This window comes from Drosophila sulfurigaster, chromosome 2R, assembly GCF_023558435.1.
Source record: "Drosophila sulfurigaster albostrigata strain 15112-1811.04 chromosome 2R, ASM2355843v2, whole genome shotgun sequence".
Classification (NCBI taxonomy): Eukaryota; Metazoa; Arthropoda; class Insecta; order Diptera; family Drosophilidae; genus Drosophila; species Drosophila sulfurigaster.
The window spans coordinates 15,657,269-15,676,085 of NC_084882.1; the positions used below are offsets into that span (position 1 = coordinate 15,657,269).

The 18,817-nt window shown below is 41.9% G+C and overlaps 2 protein-coding genes across 2 annotated transcripts; both read left to right on the plus strand.

The window, feature by feature from the left end:
- The first annotated feature begins 43 nt into the window (after nt 1-43).
- On the plus strand, nt 44-16,402 carry LOC133839072 (tyrosine-protein phosphatase vhp-1). The gene is given in 5 exon segments (XM_062270402.1): nt 44-926; nt 2,478-2,642; nt 4,823-5,047; nt 13,798-14,026; nt 14,028-16,402. Coding segments are annotated over 5 exon segments (1,521 nt in total). The 5' UTR covers nt 44-700; the 3' UTR covers nt 14,704-16,402.
- Nucleotides 16,402-18,652, plus strand: LOC133839070 (probable ATP-dependent RNA helicase DDX43). Its single transcript, XM_062270400.1, has 4 exons — nt 16,402-17,000; nt 17,060-17,568; nt 17,654-18,289; nt 18,346-18,652. Exons 1-4 carry the CDS (start codon nt 16,413-16,415, stop codon nt 18,650-18,652), a joined length of 2,040 nt encoding a protein of 679 aa, XP_062126384.1. The 5' UTR covers nt 16,402-16,412.
- The last annotated feature ends 165 nt before the right edge of the window (nt 18,653-18,817 follow it).

Consider the following 18,817-nt stretch of genomic DNA (forward strand, 5'->3'; position numbering starts at 1 on the left):
GCTTCATTTGTGCGCTCGCTTCGTTTTGTTGTCATAACGCGAGAGACTTTCGTTGTGAACGGACGTATCAAAGATTTTGTGCGTTCCAGAAGAATATTGACAATAATAAATTGTTCAACACCGCAAAAAAATTCAAAAAACATAGATTGCTGACTTTAGCATGGGAACTTGGCGGACATAGTACTACTATAACTAGTTAAAATACGTGTTGCAACAACAACACAGCGTGCGTGATCTTGTAGCGTAACTTCCCCCTTCCCTTTGCCCCTCAAAACAAGCAGCTGTTGTGTTTGCTGTCTTTAAGCGCGTAATAATAATCGTCGTCACTTAAACAGAAATAGAAACGAGAACACAACGTTTCTCTCTAGTTTGTACAATACAATAATTAAATAAATGTGCGCGTGTTAAAAAAGTTTCCAAAACGCAACAACAACAACAAGTGGAAATACAACTACTACAACAACGGGAAGTGCTCGCGGTCGCTCAACAAGTGTGTTACAACAACTACAACAGCAACTGGGATTATCTAATAAACCAATAAATAATATATTTATTTTCGAGTCTCCTCACACAACACTTCCTCTTCCAATAATAAAATAAAAAATAGGCAGCAAGCATAAATATTAAATTTAAACAATTCTCGTGTTGCGCCTGCCAGTCAAGTGTATTTGTGTGTGTGTGTGCGCGTGCATGTCTCTGTATGTGTGTGTGTGAATCGAGCTATACAGCGAACAACAACAACTACAGCAGCAACAATACGGCAACGTCAACAACACGCAATTGCTGTGAGCGCGACGGAGACAGCAACAGCGTGAGTCATAAAAGTGAAATGAAAATGCGGATAAAGAGAGAAGCGCCGTGTCTTCTGTTATTTATGCCAATCCCAAATAACAATAATAACAACAACAACAACAATCGCATTGGTGGTAAGTGTAAGCAACAAATGCTAAATAAATTAAGATTACAAAAATTACTCATACAGCCAGAGAGGAAGAGAGAGCGAGCGAAGCATTTTTCCCGCTTGTGGAATGCCTGCTGTTTACTTTATAAACTTTGCGCGCTCAAGCGCATCCGCTTCTGGGCTAAAAGGGGCGGGGAAAGGGGTAACCACACACGTAAGCAGCGTAAGCGACGATTGTCTGTCTGCCCTGCTCCACTCCATTGCACCCCCCAACCGCTCTCTACGTCTTTCTCACTACGATTATTTTAAACAAGCAACAATCGAGTCAGACTCGAAGTCAGTGCGAGAGCGAAAGAGAGAGAGAGATAGAGCAGCAGCAGTGGATAAGAAGAAGCAGAGGCGTAGAGTTGTGTTGCTTGGTTTCTACTTACTTCATATACGTGACTCACATTCGCGTGTCTTTCTGAAATAAAAGCAAACGAAAAAGAAGCTTTTTTCGTCGTCGTCGTTGGCTCTGCGTTGGCTGCTTGAGGGAACAACAACAACAATAACAAGAAGAAGAAAAATGTAAAGCAAAGCAGGTTTGTGCAGCGGACTGGCAACTCTGGCTGGCCAACGAAACCCGCTTTGAAACGACCTTTCGAGTACGAATTCGTCGGCACAACAACAACAATAATAACACTAAAAGCAACAGCCTCAGCAACAACTTGAAAACTTGGCGAAGTTGGAGTACACACACACACACATATCTGCGACTGCATGCAAGTGTGTGCAGTGCATTGGCATGCGATTTGACTTGTTTCTGTTTCTCTACTTCGAGCGATACTAGCAACAACAACTACAACCACAACCAGCACAATGTTGTTTCCTGCCCAGTCAGCGAGTGAAAAGTTTAGTTTTTTTTTTTGGCTTTTCAGGCTTTGAGGTTGCTTCGATATGCCAGCTGATAACAAATACTGCTGCTTCTTCTACAAATTGTTGCTTGCTTTTTGATGTTGTTGTTTTTCTTTTGCCTGCACAGCATAAAAGCAGTACTAGAAACTGTGAAACTGTTTATGCGCTGCTCTGCGACCGATAAGGTTTCTCCTTCACACAAACACACACTCACACACACACAGTCGTACTCTGCCACATACGCATATACATGTTTTTTAAATGATAAGCGAACTTCAAGCAAGTGTTGCCCTTTTTGTTGTTGTTTTTTCGTGTGAAGCTTTGCATTGGGCCTCGCTTCGGTTTCGATTTCGCCTCGCTTCGGCGCGTCTCACCTCACCTCACCTCGCCCCGAATTCGCCTTTTGCCTCTTTGCCATGTATGTGTGTGCGCGCTAATCAAGCTGCGTGCCGAAATAAATGTCTTACGTCAGTTTGTCAAACAGCAGCGGCGAATATTTGCGGTTTTTTTTTGGATTTGTATTTTTTTTTTGTTTTTGGTTTTTGTTGTGAGTCGGCGCGACAAGTTTTTAGGTTTTTGACGGGGAGCTGACGTCATTTCGAGTGTTGATCGCAGAGTCAGAAATCACACACAACGCATTGTATCTAAATAATAATCGCAATATTTATTTATATCGTTGCAGCTAATCACAAGGACTATCCTAACAACAAGCGCTCTAGGGAGAATCTGGCATGTGACGAGCAGCTGACAACGGCGACGGCGTCAACTATGAATGGTGGCAGCAGCAATGGCGGCGGTGGCCGAACGCCGCCGCTCATGCGCAGCTGCTCCAGTCCGGCGGTATACGGTAAGTTGTAGCAAATGCATTTATCGATTGTTATCGATACATATTGCAATTAGAATAGGTTGCAATTCAAATATTACAGTCTGACGGTAAAAAGGATCTTGGAAAATTTAGAATTCAGAATTCATGTGTAGCGTGTTTTATATCAATCGATTAGCACCTTTTCCTTGTGAACTAGTTTGCTACCGTTTCACATCATGTTCATACATATGTATGCCTATACATACTATATTTACATATCTACGATAAAATATATTTTACCTTCCGTCTAATCAACTGTCAAATCTGTTCTTTGCATATTTGCATGTCCGCTGTTTGTGCTTTTCATTGCATTTCATTTCCTAGTCCGACCCCCATATTGCAAATCAACATTGTGCATCTAACTTTCGCTCGCTCTTTATATACATACATATGTAGCTATCTCACTCATGCGCTCGCGCGCGCCATTGAGCTTTGCTTGAACATTATAAACAATGTTGTTTTTGTTTTAGCACGTGCTGCGAGATAAACATGACATTCTGCTCTCGTTTTGCAAGTGCTGCTGCTCGTTTGTTTCATTTCTTTTGTGCTGTTTTGCTGTTTCTGTTGTGCCCGTTATGAAATCAACATATGCACACAAGCAACAGAACATGCCCAACAATAACAACAATTGCATTTCACAGCGAAATGCTCAATGTCGAACTTTCGGGCATTGAGTTAAGCTGAGCTGAGCTAAGCTTTGAGTGCAAGCAAGCCCTCACACATCTGTATATGTGTATGTGTGTGTGTTTGTGTCACTTGCTAGGCATGTGATCGCGCTGAGATGCAAATAGATTTCAATGTCACGCCAGCTCGCTCGCACTTGCGGCAGCCTCCCCCTTCTTATCCTCCATGTTTTGACAGCTACTTGTATTATTTGTGCTTACGCACGTTTCACACTCATTTACCAGAGCTTTCCTTGTGATTTTGTTGTCATTGTTGATGCATTTTGTTAAATTCCTGTTTACGTTATGAAGCTTTGAGTCATTGAGCAAATATTTGAACGTATTGTTTCTAGCTGTGATTTAATTGCACTCAATGCTAATAACCATGTTTATCATCATCATCACTCATTGCTTGTAAAAGTTCAACGACAAAGTACACTCATATAGTATGTAGGTGTGTGTATGTATGTACGGGGTCTTACCCCAAAATGAGTATGACTAATGCAATTGATTTCCGTGCCGCACTGTGACCCACAAACAGCAACTGCGACTGTAAATAGGCCCAAAAACATTGGGCCAGTTGTGTGTGTGCTGTTGCCTTGGCTATCAATTAACACGCGAGCGACAGAAATAATCGATGAATTGGAAAGAGCATAATGCAAAAGCCAACTAACCATAGCTAGACCCATAATAATAGATACATATTCAGCAACAGATACACATACCGAGATACAGATACATAAACTGAACTGAACTAAACGATTGTGCGCCTCATTGAAAGTGCTACGAACTCGGCGAAACGACGCAAAATGTTGTGAGAGATGGCAAAACCACCACAACTCCTCCTCCACCTCCCCCTGAAAACACGAACACAAGCCACCCACCTCTTGCCACCCTCTGCTTAACCCGCAGTCGCCCACATACACACACACACACACACATAGAGAGCGACTGCCAATAAAACTAAACTGTGCGATTGCCTAGCATGAGTCATGCAACAACAACAACAACTGAAACAGCAGCAGACGAAACGAAGGCGCAGCAGCAGCAGCGGCAGCAACAAAAATAAACAACAATTTGTGTTGTAGAAAATTTAGACGCTGTTGTAAACACACAATAGATTCACACACACAGACACACACTGACAGAAGACACATAGATACAGACAGATGAAGAGAACGTTGCAGATAATGATGATCGTCATTTGTGGCAATGGATCTTTTGTTGCATGACATCGCAATTGGCAGACAAAACGAATCCCCCAGAAAAACACACACACACACACAAATCTACAAACTAAAAGAACGAGATAGAGAGAGAGAGCGAGTGAGCAACAGATCTCTGCTTTGCGAGTCTCATTTCAACTTTGATGACCGACCCAAAAACATATTCAATGGAACTGCTTAGACAAGGCTAGCAAATTTCCCCAGATTTCTCACCGTTATTAAAATATTTATTCGCATATTGACTATTTTTGTTTTTTCTATGCTTTCCTTGTAGATATCGAAACACATCCTGCTTCGCCAGTATTTCCACATCTGCTGCTGGGCAATGGCCGCGATGCAAACGATCCCAGCAGCGTGGGCGCCAATTGTGTCCTCAATGTTACCTGCCAGAGTCCCAGCGAGGGTCACCTGCAGGGTCTCAAGTATATGCAAATACCTGCCAGCGATACACCCCATCAAAATATCAAACAATATTTTCAGGAGGCATTCGATTTCATTGGTAAGTATCGATAACAATGCTATCGATCAAAGAAACTATCATACACAAAAATAGAAAAGAAAAATCAGCTTCGTCATGCTTATAACCGTTAAAACGTGACCTGCCATTGGATGCCTGTCTAAATTAGGGACAAATATGAAATGGGGCGGGAAGTGGAGGGAAATGTGGCTTCTTCTTTGCGTAACGGTTTAGACGTTGGCCACTTGGAAAATTCGTTATTGGCCTTTTTTTTGTATTTGTTGCTTTTTTTGGTTTAGTCTTTCTTTTCGTTTTAGCTGGCGTAAGCTTTTTTTTTGCTTTGCCTTTTTTTTGTTCCAAGGCATATTCAAAGAAACTCGTATATTTAGTTAATTTTAAGTGTAATACGTATGTGTAGACTCAACACACAGATATATGTACATATAGTATCTATAGCTGTGGAATATTTTGCTGACGTCAATCGCATTTTTCCATTTTCATTTTCTCGTGGCAAATGTTCTACGTACTTTACGTTTTCTTGTTGTTCTTTTTTCCTTTTGCATATATATTTTTTTTTTCATTTAAATTTATTTTATTTCATTTTTATATTTTTTTTTTTGGGCTTACTTTGTTATTTGTTGTTACTTATAACTCGCTTTTGTCGCGGCACGTGTGTGTTGCGAGCTTAGCATTTTATTTTTATTTTTGTTTTTTTTTTTTCATTCGTATTTTTGTTTTCATTTGTTATTTATTATTGCTGGGCCTTTGGTTTAAATATATTTGTCAATATTTTGTGTGGCAAACACTTGGATAAGATCAGCATATCAATTAGGATAGATGAGACAATAGATTTGTCAAATAAAAAATGTATTAGATCATTTATTTGTATGCATTGTACGTTGTACATGTTTAATTCTAAAGTAATTTTTAAGTGGTTTTCATTTAATTGGATTTTGTTCTGAAATTATGTGAATGAAATCATTTTCTAGGCATTATTTTTATCACATTAGTTCAATGACACGATAAAATATAATTTTTATTATATTTTTTTTTATATTTTTTACTATGGGAATTAAATTTTAATTAATTGACCAGTGCCGTAACAAATATATAGTAAAAATACTTTTGATTTATAAAGTTTGCTGCTGATATACGAATCATTTCTTGCATGATTTACCTTACTATATATGTCATATAATAATAAATATTGTTGTACCCATATAATATTTGTTAGAAATATTTTGATTCATTATGGAAAAACCCCACACCGTTGTAATTTGTTTTGTTTTTAACGTACGACAATTACTCATAAAGTGAACAATCATATTCTGAAATAATAATATTTTAATATTAAAGCTATTCCCTTTACTTAGTCAACTAATCCCGTTTCAAACTGCACATTAAATGCCGAGCAAAGTGAAGCGACAGAAAAAGAGTGTGTATGGCTATCACTCTCTCACTCCCTGCTTTGGAGCTCATCCTCAGAGCGCCTGGCGGCTCCTACGCTTTCCACGGCATTCGTCGGCAATCCGACGTCATTGCTCTGTTCGATGTTGTTGTTGTTGCGTGTTTGGCGCGGGCAGACAGCATGGCGACGGCTGCGACGACGACGACATCGCCATCGTCATTGTTGTTGTCGCTGTCGTTGCGACGGCTTCGGCTGCTCAACTGCGACTTCGACTGCGACTTCAGCTGCGACTGCGGCTCCTGTGTTTTGCTTTTGTTTGCTTTGCATAATAGACGTGTCCAGCAAAAAAAAAAAAGTTCCACTTTCCACGTAGATTCTCTCTCGCTCTCTTTCTATGTGTGTGTTTGTTGGTAAGAGAATGGAAATTTTATGCAAATTAGCGCCACAAACGTCCTTACTGATAAGGGTTGTTGTACAAAAAAAAATATACACGTGCCTTTTGTTATTCGCTGCCTGCGTCACGTACGCATTTTGAGTAGTCCTGTTATTTTGGCCACCACTGTGCGCGTCTGAGTCGCATGACTCATCGCCCGGCATCGTTCACAGTGCAATGTGGAACACCAAACACACACACACACGTACACTCCTTGTAGCATTCAACCATCCGCATCGATTTTTTTTTTGGTTCGTCTTATTGTTGCTATTTATTGCGCCGCAGTCGCTGCATCTGCTGGCGTTGGCGTTGCCGTCGATGCCTTGACTGAGTTCACCCCCGCTAGCAGCTGCTGCTGCGCCGCCGCTGCCTCTTTGGCATATGTTCTATTTTTAAGCGCACGTCGTTCAGGACGACGGCCATCAATTGTTTTCGTTTCGTTTCGTAGTTCCTGTTTATGAGTCATCGCTTTATCCTTGTGCGTGGCCTCGACAATGACGGCGTTGACGTCACGGCCAGACGTCTGTTGTTGTTGTTGCTGCTGCTGCTGTCAGGTGCGTGTGCAGCAGCAACAGCTGTTAGACAAGAGCAGCAACAACAACAGCTGAATTTCCTATGATTCTCCTTGACTTTTTTAATCATCATCTTCCATAATTCATTTGCTTGCTGATGCAGGAAGAATCCGCCGCCCACCCGCAGCAAAAAAAAGAAAAGAAGAAAGAAAATAACACCCACCCACCTCTCTTTTGTGCCATGCTTCGAGCATGTTCAAGTGTGTATTATTTTTGTAACTGTGCTGTGCTTCTCTCCTTGTCTCTCTCTCTCTCACACTCGCACTCAGTCAGTCACTCACACTTACACTGCGCTGTGTTGTTGTTGCTGCTGTTGTGCTGCCAAAACACATTAGTACTCAGGCACGAAATAAAAGAAGAAAAATATTGTGAACGAGTGCTATGAGTCATGATTTTGCCTCAGTCGCCGACCGCTGTCCCCCTTTCCCCACCTTTCGCCCCTTCCCCCTTTTCGGCCTAGCAGCTCCATCTGCTGCGTTCGTTGCTTGCGTTTGCCTTTTTGCGCATTCGTTTTTCGTTTTTGTTGGTTTGCTTGGCTCCGTCGTCACCTTATGCTTATTATTATTACTTTTATGATTGTCTGTATTTCTTCCACTACTTATGATTTCTCATTGTTGCGGGCTGCGTTTCATTCATCATAATTGTGCGCTTGCATGGGATCGGGTTGAATAGTGATGGGGTAGGAGGAGGAGGAGGGAAGGAAACACCGCTAAGTGAAGCTTGAAAGCTCTGCTCATTAGTCAAGTTGTCTCTCTCGCTCTCTGTCTCATTATGCTTTGTTGGTGTTGTTGTCATTAACAGTGCTTGAGCATAAACAGATAAATGAGCTTTGAGACGCAACCACTTGGCCTAGAAAACAATCAACCTCAAAAATAAAGCAAAGCTCAAGCAGCCGTGTTTTTTTTGACAAGCGAAGCGCCCTTCAATCAATTTGGAATATAACGCCACCCTATCTAAATCGACTGTACCTGCAAATACTACGTAGTATACGCTATATAAACTACTATATACAATACATATTTATGTTTGTATTCGTATACATATATCACATTTGTGCACTTAACTTTATCAACTTACTATCTGGCAGCCCCAACAGAGGCCTCTTTTGGTGTCGGACTAACAAGCAAGTAAAGTTGACGCACAGCTAAACAAACTCGCCCACAATATTTTTTTTGTTACCTTCTGCTATCTCTATTTGATAATAGAATACACACACACACACACTTTAGCATATAGTAGTTTTATCAGACAAGTCTGACGATCGTTGATTAGATAAAAACGAAAAAAGTAAGGTAAGGTAAGTTGACTTGCACCCAGTTGAGTTTCATGCGTTGCGTTACGTTTGGCGTAATCCTTGTTGCCGTCAACTTCGACAATCCCCGGGGATCGGGGCTGGTTTGTGGCATGATGTGTAGTTGTTGTTGCTTTGTGGTGTGGTGGTGACTAACCCCCCCGCCACAGCAGCAGCGGCGGCAGCGACACGTCGCGGCCTCGTCGAGGCGACATTTTTGTTGGCCCCGTGCACATAATTTCAATATTCGTCAGCGCGCTATTTATAAAATGCAAAACAACAACAAAAAACAGAAAGAACAAGCATCTGAGTATTCAGGAATTTTTTTCCTTTTTTTTTTTTGAGAAATTTTCGGTCGTTTTTGTTGTGCCGGGCGCACGAGAAATGCGAATCGCAAGAAAATTATAAAAACACTTCATCATCGTACACACATTGTTTGTAGTATTATTAATAAGTCTTATTACAAGGAACTCTCTTGCTCTCTCTCTCTCTCTTCCCCTCGTGCCGCCAGATGGCGCTGTGCACGCCCCCGTCTTGTTGACGCTCCTGCTTGTCGTCAGATGGCGCTGCCCGCGCAAAAATTCTCTTCCATTTGTTGTTGTTTATGCAAACTTTTCGCGTTTTTATGAATCACAAAACATCACGAGTGAGCGCTTGTTGTGATTTTGGTTGTTATTGTTGTTGTAGTTGTAGTTGTTGCCGGGTTGAAGGCAACATCAAAGTGCAGTCAACGGATCTCAAGTTGGACTTGGAGCCGAAGTTGCGTTGAGTTGATCCGCTTTGTTTCCGTATGACTCGCTTGCCAAGTTGAAGGTCAAGCAGGCATCATTGACTAACTGACTGAGTGGCAGACTGACGAAGTGATTCATGATCCTGAGCAGCACCTGCCAATGCGGACCTCGCTCTGAGTAAGCTGAAGCTAAAGCTGAGTCTGAGTCTCAGTCTGAGTTGCCTGCAATCAATGATAAACTCAAAACTCAGCTCGGAAAGTAATTAAATATTTGAAAACAAACAAAACTACTTGTTGCCAGACGACTCAGACGACACAACCATATATGAGGAGTCCGAGTCAGAGTCAGAGTCATGTGCGATATCATGTTGCCGGCTGTTTTACTTTACTTTAGTGGTTGTTTCTCTCTTTCTGGCCATGACTCACAGGAGCTGTTGCTGTTGCAAGGTATCAGCCATCATCGGTCTGACCCTTGTGCTGGCTTAATCATCATCGCAGCCGTCGCATGGGCGCAAAAGTGAGAATGATTTTCAGGAATGGGAACATTGTCAGATATATAACATACTACAATACTATGTTATATGTGTACTCTCTCATCTCTTGTCTGTTTGGCCCAGTTCTGAGCGACAATGACGCACCAATCGAGGCACAAAAGAAGGCGACAAGAGGTGGCGACATCACCGGCTGCTGCTGTTGCTGTTGCACTTAATCATCAAGCGGGCGGACGGACAGACGGTCGAATGGCTACTGAACGGCGGCAAATCGTTGGCATTACGCATCGCCGCCCCAAAAATGGAGTCACGACGTCGTCGTCGTCGTCGTCAGCCCTATGAATGGAACTGCGCTTTAATAGACACGATTCCCCCTAGTCAGATATAGATAGATAGCAAGAGAGTGAGAGAGTGACACTCATCATTGAGCTATGCGAGACAAAGACTTAGTCATAAGTGTCGCACGGTAATTGATGATTACTAATTCCCCCCGATGGATTATGCGGAACCCACACGACATGCATATTATCGGGGATTGACAAACAGCAATTACCACCTAAACGCCTTTTTTTCTCTTTTTCTTGATAATCGAAAGTCAGTCCCCATTCACAGTTTCACTGTCCCTAATCAGCACTAGACTCCAAAGTTCCGCTTTGGAAATGACAACATCGACTTCCCTTATGGCAACTTTATCGCTTTGGTACTTTGTTCGTAGCAAAGACACTGACTTAATCTTTGAAGAATGTCTCTGATGAACTCATGAATTGAAATTCTTACAATGAATTTCCGATTTGTGTTTACAAAGAGTTGTCACTTGCCAACAGCTGACATCTTAAATACTATGAAAGTCGTAAGATTTGCAAAGTTCTCTTTAATCTTAAAATGCGTATTTGTTCTACATTTTGTTAGTTACACAAAGTGTCAACATTCCATGAAAATATCTCGGCTATGTGTAATTAGAGCTTAGTTCTTAGTTCTAACTTGTTTAGTTTTGATGGAATAGTTCTAGAGAAGACTAATCAACTTTCTTATGAAATTCTTAATTAACAACTAAGAATCTCTGCCGAAAGTTTTCAGTTAATTAGCTTAAATTATTGTTTCACAAGCTTGCGTGTTAGTTTTAGTAATATTCAATGCGGTTCAAGAAGTATTAATGAAACGTGGAATATTATTTTTAAAAGATTACAAATTAATTAAAGTTCTTTTTAAACTTGGGGTTCCTTCTAAAATGACTAAGTTTAATTATTACTTTATGCTATTTCTGTAATACAGAGATTTGTCATCTCAATTAATCACTGTGAAGCCCTTTCACGAACTCCTCACTTTGATTCTCGCATCACTTCCGTTAAAGAATTATAGGATCGTATTATCCATAAAAAAGCGAATGGTTTTTCTTGTTACTTAACTTGATATTTATGGATTCTGAATGGCGAGACAAACTCAATGGAATAATGAAATGATCGCCGAGAATAGACGTCGTTGCTTCGATGGTATTTAGCAAGTTGTTTGGCTAGTTTTCGCAAGTCTTCTTCTAGCCGTGTTTGCAAATCTCAGTGGCCAGGGGCTAAATGAATGTGGCTAATAGCGCCATTGTTGGCCCACTGTCTGTGACACGGCTAAAAAGGCAATGAGTCAGAATTGGTGGCGGGCGCGTTTATAGCGCGTTTTATGCGCGTTTTTAACAGTCTGAGCGACGGGGTCATTAACTAAGAGGATTTATGAGCGCCATCAGCACGGTGACCAGTTGTCTGCTGACTGCTGACGACAAAAAGAGACGCACACACACACTCCGACCCTATGCACACGTCAACAGCACACTCTCTCTTCCGTCTGTGTGTCTGTCCGTCTGTCCGTCTGTGTGTCCGTCTGTCTGTCCGTATGAAAATGTTTTATTTTTGGCCTAGTTTGTTTCAAATTTTGCCACGCCCACTTCCGCCCCGCAAACCAAAAAATCGAAAAACAAGCGTAAATTTAAAGCTAGAAATTTTTTTAATTACTATAGTAGTTATGATTCCTGAAAATTTGGTTGCGATCAGAATTTTTTTAAAGAAATACTTTTGTATGGGCAAAACGCCCACTTACTAGGGCTCTTAGTTGCTTTGGCCGACACACCCCAATATTTTGAGCCGGTATAAAACATAATTTGGTATATTTTTAGTATTTTTAGTATATATTTTGAAAATAATACAGTTTGGTACTTGAGTCCGCGTTACTCACTTAGAAAGAAATAAATGATTATTCCAATCATTTTTTTTACTTACGTCCATTATTATTTATTTATTATGGATTTTCCATAGAGAGAATGAAAAGAAAAAAAAAAATGATTATTGCAACATCATTGTTGTTTGCACATTATCGATAAATGCTGATAACTAAATTCGATTTGATTTGCGTATTTTTTTTCTATGTATGTAGTATGTTGATGGTTCGTTCTGGAGGCCTTATGAAATTAAAGACGAATCTAGTAGTACAACAATAGTAATGAGCGTTATCAGCTCGCTTTGCACTCATTCATTGATAAATGATATGCGCCAATGTCAGAGTGTGTGTGTGTGTGTGTGTGCAGTTGAGTTGTATTGTGATAAATTGCGGTGCCACTCGAAAATTCCAAGGCACGATTGCGTTTTTTGATTTACACGCGTAGCAAATGCCGCTTATCACTGATAACACACACACACACACACACATATAGTACACACGGTTATAATTGTCATTACTGTGGGGCGAGTGCAATGTAAATATCAAGTTGAAGATAGGGTGGCAGTGGGGTGTAAAGAGGGGCGCCAGTCAGCTGAAGTGGATGACTAATTCAGTTTGACGACAAAACGGACTGCACAAGGCTCAACGATTATTATCAGCTGTTTGGAAATCAAGACAAGTGTTGACTTGCTGCATTGCATTTACGCATTCGCAGTTGTGAGTGTGTGTGAGTGAGTAATCAATGATTAGCAACTGCAGGACTATGTTCACCTCACTCCCTCTCACAGGCTGATTAGACAAATTCTTTGGCAACAAAAGCTCTATTAGCAGAGGGGTTGGTGGTGAACAAAAAAAAATATACTCAACACACAGACACGCACACATAATTAGGAGCTGCCTTCGCTGTGCTTATCTTGCCCAAAAAAATAACAACGTAAATTATGAGTTAATGTACACACTCATGTGTGTATATGTGTGTGTGTATAAATATTCTCGAACGCTGCTGTGTTTGTCAATAAAGCGGCAGCGCTTTAGGCAAGTAGTATGACTCATCCACTGCACAGCAAATTCAAACAGTACTCACTCACACTAACGCGCATACACCGCGCTGACTGTGTGAGAGCCAATATTGTATACCAATACAATTGCAAGTATTATCGACAGCGAACGAACGAACGAATATCAGCAGCAAGCAACAACAATAAGAACAGCAACTGAGCAGCAACATCATCAAAGCTTTCAAAGCCCCACGGCGAAAAAGTTTCTCCCAGCTCCAAACTATCTCTGTGGGAGAGAGTGTGAGAGAGAGCTCGCATTTGGGAATGGAAAATGGGATGAGAGAGCGAAATTAAAGAGCACCAGGGCATCGTGTAGGTTGTGTGTTAGAGCGGGACACCAACAAGCCAAGCTCAGCAATCATTTTGCGTTGTCGATAAATTTTCGAGTTGCTGTTGAATTTAAATACGTTTTTTTGTTGTTTTTGCTTTTATTTGTAATTTGCTACGTTTTGCTGTTGTTGTTAGCGCATCTAATTGGCATTTGTTTATGCAAATCATGGCGATACGACGTCAGCGTCACGCTGTCGTTATCACAACTGATAAGCAAATAAAATGGAAGTATACTCAATACTAATTTCGCCTTTATTTTCTTGTCTGTGTATTTTTGCAGAGGATGCACGCAAAACTGGTTCCCGCGTCTTGTTGCACTGTCACGCCGGGATCTCTCGCAGCGCCACCATCGCCATTGCCTACGTCATGCGCTACAAGTCGCTGTCGCTGCTGGAGGCCTACAAGCTGGTGAAAGTGGCCCGACCCATCATCTCGCCCAATCTCAACTTTATGGGCCAACTGCTCGAGCTGGAGCAGAGTTTGCGCAAGAGCGGCGTGCTCGCTCCCGCCCCCGCACCCGTCTCACCCGCCAGCCACGCCCCCCCACACAACAGCAACTGCAACAACAACAGCAGCAGGAGCAACAACTAGTCAACCGGTGGAGCAACCCGAACAGGAGGCAGCTGAATCGTTGCCACGTGCTCCAGTCGTATCGCATTGCAAATCCAAATCGGACAGCGAAGCCATGGACGAGGATGAGTACGATGATTACGATGATGTCGATAGCGGGGCTGGCAGCTTTGCCGGCAGCAATTGCTCCTCACGCCTCACCTCGCCACCCATCACGCCCGACGAGACGCCCTGCACATCTTCGGCGGCTGCCGCGCCAGTCGCGGATCTGGATTCACCGTGCTCCAACAGCAGCAGCGGGGTATACTCGCTCTCCAGATCGCGCATCTTTTGCTCAGGCAGCAGCAACAATAACAGTTATGAAGCCGCTTCAAGCACAAATAATGCACCAGCACCTTCTACACCTGCATTGCTGTCGCCAACAAGACCGCTGGCGGTGTTTAAGCGCAATTCACCCGCCAAGCTGAGGCTCAATCTGGACTCAAATTATCCGCCAATCATACCAAAATCCGTATCCTGCATATCCATACGCAGTCCGCTGCCGAGTGATGCACCAGCCACGCCCATTTGCGAGACATTGCCCCCCACAACAGCAACGGGGGACGTCAATGGATGAGCAGCTGGGATTGGCCACATCGAGTGGGAGTGATTGATGCACATGGAGCAGGAGGAGGCGGCGACGACGACGACGACGGCACAGGCGGGGAAAGAAGCGTTGTCCGCCGTAATGCTGTGAATAAGAAACTAAACATAAAATTGCTGTTGCAAATTTGTATTTTTATATGATTGAGAATGATGGTTGATTGATTGATTGATTGAATGGACATTGTCAATTTTGTACCTAAAAACGCAGACATCAGCATCAAGATTGGGGCAACAAAACAAAACATAACAAACAACAGAAATGAGCATAAACAGAATATTTAGTCTAATTTGTAATCTTAAATATCTTTTGTAATGTATTTTAGACCCCCAAAAACAAAACTACTAAAAAAAAATTATACAAAAAAATGAAAATATACAAAATGATTAGAAATGATATGGGAAATCTAAAAATGATATGCTACAAAAAATGTAACCACAAAGTTTAATGCCGATCTGGCGCGATCTTGTGCTACTATTATTATAAATTGTTTAAACACACCTCGTAATGTTTAATTTAGTATAATTTTGTCGTGCATAGTCAGTAAGCCAATCTTAACTATACTATATAAAAGTATATACAACAAATAATCATTACAATGAAATTTTTGAATGAAACCGCAGCACTGCAAAAGATTTCTGCTACCTTGCCACACAGAACGAAACCCCCTCACATCCAAAAAAAATCCAAAACTGATTACTGTATATCAAAACTGTTCTAAGTTTTATGAAAAGAAAACAATGACTACCTGTACCCCAGCCATCTACGCACACACACTCACACTTTACAAACTATTATACTATATATTGTATGTATGTATTTAAATTTCTTGAAGTGAGCAAGCAACAATATTGTTTGGTTTTGTGTTTGTGTTTTTCTAGTTTTAGTTATTTATAAAAACAGTTGCGAAAGAGAGAGCGAGAGAACGAGAGTTGAATGCAATCCGATTCATTTGGTTTTAGTCCTTAAGTCTTTTAAGTTAAGGTTATAGATGTGCGTTAAGTAAAAAGAAACAACATAAAAAACGTAACCAAACACCAACTGCATTTTTAATTTGAATTCAGACTTTGGCGCCACATTATTTTAACCAGCACTGCTCTCAGGAAGGAAATTTACTGAGAAGCTCCTGTTTCAGTGTGACCGAAAAGCTATAAATACTGATGAAAAGACGTTCCACATTTTGATTCGAGATTAACTTTAATATTTATTACTCACTACAAGAACCATAATTAAAAAATTATGGGTTATCAGTTTTTTTTAAATAAATAAATTAGTTATTACAATAATGAAATCTCAAATAGCATAATACACACTATTTGGTATAAAAATACTGCAAAGTAATAAACGTGGTATCTTGGGAATTTCAAAAAGCTATTGTTTAAGGCAAAATTCTATAACCGTAGTTTACCAGTTCGTCAACTTTAGATTAGTTAGTTGCTCCATTTTCTTTAATTGTTAAAAAATATGCAATTATTTTAAACAACATTTTTATTGCAAACATAAACTTTTTATTGCGACATCGCAGTGTTCGATATATTTGTGCAGCAGCAAAAGGCGCCATCTTTACACACACCAAGAAACTTTACCGTTTTATTGCTGACCACGCAAAATATTTAGTTAGAAAATATTTTTGGTCAGTTCTCGTTTTTTGTTCTATTTTGTTTATATTCAAGCAAATCAAAATGTCTTCGCTGGATTGGGATGAATCCAGCTATATGGACCACCAAATGCCACCAATGCGCATCGATAAGTCGCATCCTTTTTACACTCCACACGATTCCTCACGTGGCTATCGCAACAATAACTATAGTTCGCCCTATGAACGTCGCTCCAATGGGCAATACGATGATCAATCTCGTGGTCACCGTGGCCACAAAGATGATTACTCACGCAGAAGCAGTGATGCAGGCAAGTATTCGGAATCTTTGGATATCAGCGAGGATATGGTGGGTCGCGTCATTGGACGCAGTGGCTCCAATATCACACGCATTCAGAACGAGTTCGAGGTGCGTATTCAAGTCTTCAAGACTGAACTGAAAGTGGAGATCAGCGGGAATTCTAAGAACAATGTGGCGGATGCAATGCATCATTTGCGCAAGCAACTCCATGATAATGGCAACCGTGGTCGCTCCGACCGTGACTATAACAGATCTGGAGGTGGACAACGCAACAACAATTACGAATTTCGAGCTCCCGAACCGCCAGCTGAAATACCGCTAAGCGGTGACTTGACGGGCACCATTGATTGGGATGCGCTGAACAAGGCTTCGGTAACGATTTCTACACTCTACTATTATATTTATTTATTGATAATCTTATCTATAAGTAGGAAGCGGCTCAGGCGGCTCGCTGGGCCAAATGTCCACCGCTTACCAAAGACTTTTACAAGGAGTCTGCTGAGGTTGCCAATATGCCGGCAGAGCAAGTGCAGCGCATGCGCTTGGAGAGCAACAACATCACGGTTTCGCATGTGTTTGAGGCTAAAGAGGGCGACACTCTGCCCCCCATTCCAAATCCGGTTTGGCGTTTTGAACAGTGCTTTGAACAGTATCCCGATTTGTTAGACGAAATCAAGAAGCAGGGCTTCGAGAAGCCATCGCCCATTCAGTCGCAGGCTTGGCCCATTCTTCTTAAGGGTCACGACATGATTGGCATTGCCCAGACGGGTACGGGTAAGACGTTGGCGTTTCTGTTGCCCGGCATGATTCACACCGAGTACCAGAGCACACCACGTGGCACTCGAGGAGGTGCCAATGTTCTCGTGCTGGCTCCCACTCGTGAACTGGCGCTTCAGATCGAAATGGAAGTGAAGAAGTACTCTTTTCGCGACATGAGAGCGTAAGTAGTCCAGAGATTAATAGTAAAATTATTGCATAAAATAACTTATAATAATTACGCTCCCTATTTCTTTGTATCCATACAGAGTTTGTGTTTATGGCGGCGGCAGTCGTCAGATGCAGATATCGGATGTGGAACGCGGCGCTGAGATTATCATTTGTACGCCAGGTCGTCTTAACGATCTGGTGCAAGCTGGCGTTATCAACGTGTCGACCATAACGTATCTGGTGCTCGACGAAGCCGATCGTATGTTGGATATGGGCTTTGAACCGCAGATACGTAAAGTGCTGCTCGACATACGTCCCGATCGTCAGACCATTATGACATCGGCCACCTGGCCGCCAGGAGTGCGCCGCCTTGCCCAGAGTTATATGCGTAATCCGATTCAGGTGTGCGTCGGTTCCTTGGATTTGGCTGCCACTCACTCGGTGCAGCAGGTAATTGAATTGCTGGAGGACGATCAAGACAAATTCCAGACGCTCAAAGCATTTGTGAAGAACATGAAGAATGACGACAAGATCATAGTGTTTTGTGGCCGCAAAGCCCGTGCCGATGATCTTTCCAGTGATCTGTCATTGGGTGGCTTCAACACTCAGTGCATTCACGGCAATCGCGAGCAAAGCGATCGCGAACAGGCTATAGCTGACATTAAGTCAGGCTTGGTGCGCATTCTAGTGGCCACCGATGTGGCATCCCGTGGCCTCGATATAGAGGACATCACGTGAGTAACTGAGCCCAAAAATAATTCTCTTTATATTACAACACTCTTCTTTGTAGACACGTTATTAATTATGATTTTCCGCGCAACATTGAAGAGTATGTGCATCGTGTGGGACGCACTGGAAGAGCAGGGCGCAAAGGCACCTCGATTAGTTTTATTACACGCGAGGATTGGGGAATGGCAAAGGAGTTGATTGCCATTCTGGAGGAAGCCAATCAAGAGGTGCCTGAAAAACTGCGCGACATGGCGCAGCGTTTCTCTGCAATGAAGGAGCGTCGCGCTGCCGAAGGAGGCGGCGGAGGTCGTGGTTTTCGAGATGGAGGACGTGGCAGTGGAGGAGGCGGTCGTCGTGATCGCTATTAAACAACTATTCTATTGTGCAATGAAAAGCAAACAGACACAATTTAGTTTTTAGAAGAAATAAGACAACGCAATGAAGCGATCGAATTTATGCTTACAAAGCTGGGATAACTACATTTTAATTTGGGGGTAGTTAAATACCCTATTCCTAATACTAGTAAGCAATGT

Bases quoted from the DNA above. Each gene is read 5' to 3' on its own strand.
- LOC133839070 (XM_062270400.1), top strand. From the start codon at position 16,413: ATGTCTTCGCTGGATTGGGATGAATCCAGCTATATGGACCACCAAATG. The intron at 17,569-17,653 runs GTAAGTAGTCCA...GTATCCATACAG, and splicing joins TCTTTTCGCGACATGAGAGC to AGTTTGTGTTTATGGCGGCG. The intron at 18,290-18,345 runs GTGAGTAACTGA...TCTTCTTTGTAG, and splicing joins CTCGATATAGAGGACATCAC to ACACGTTATTAATTATGATT.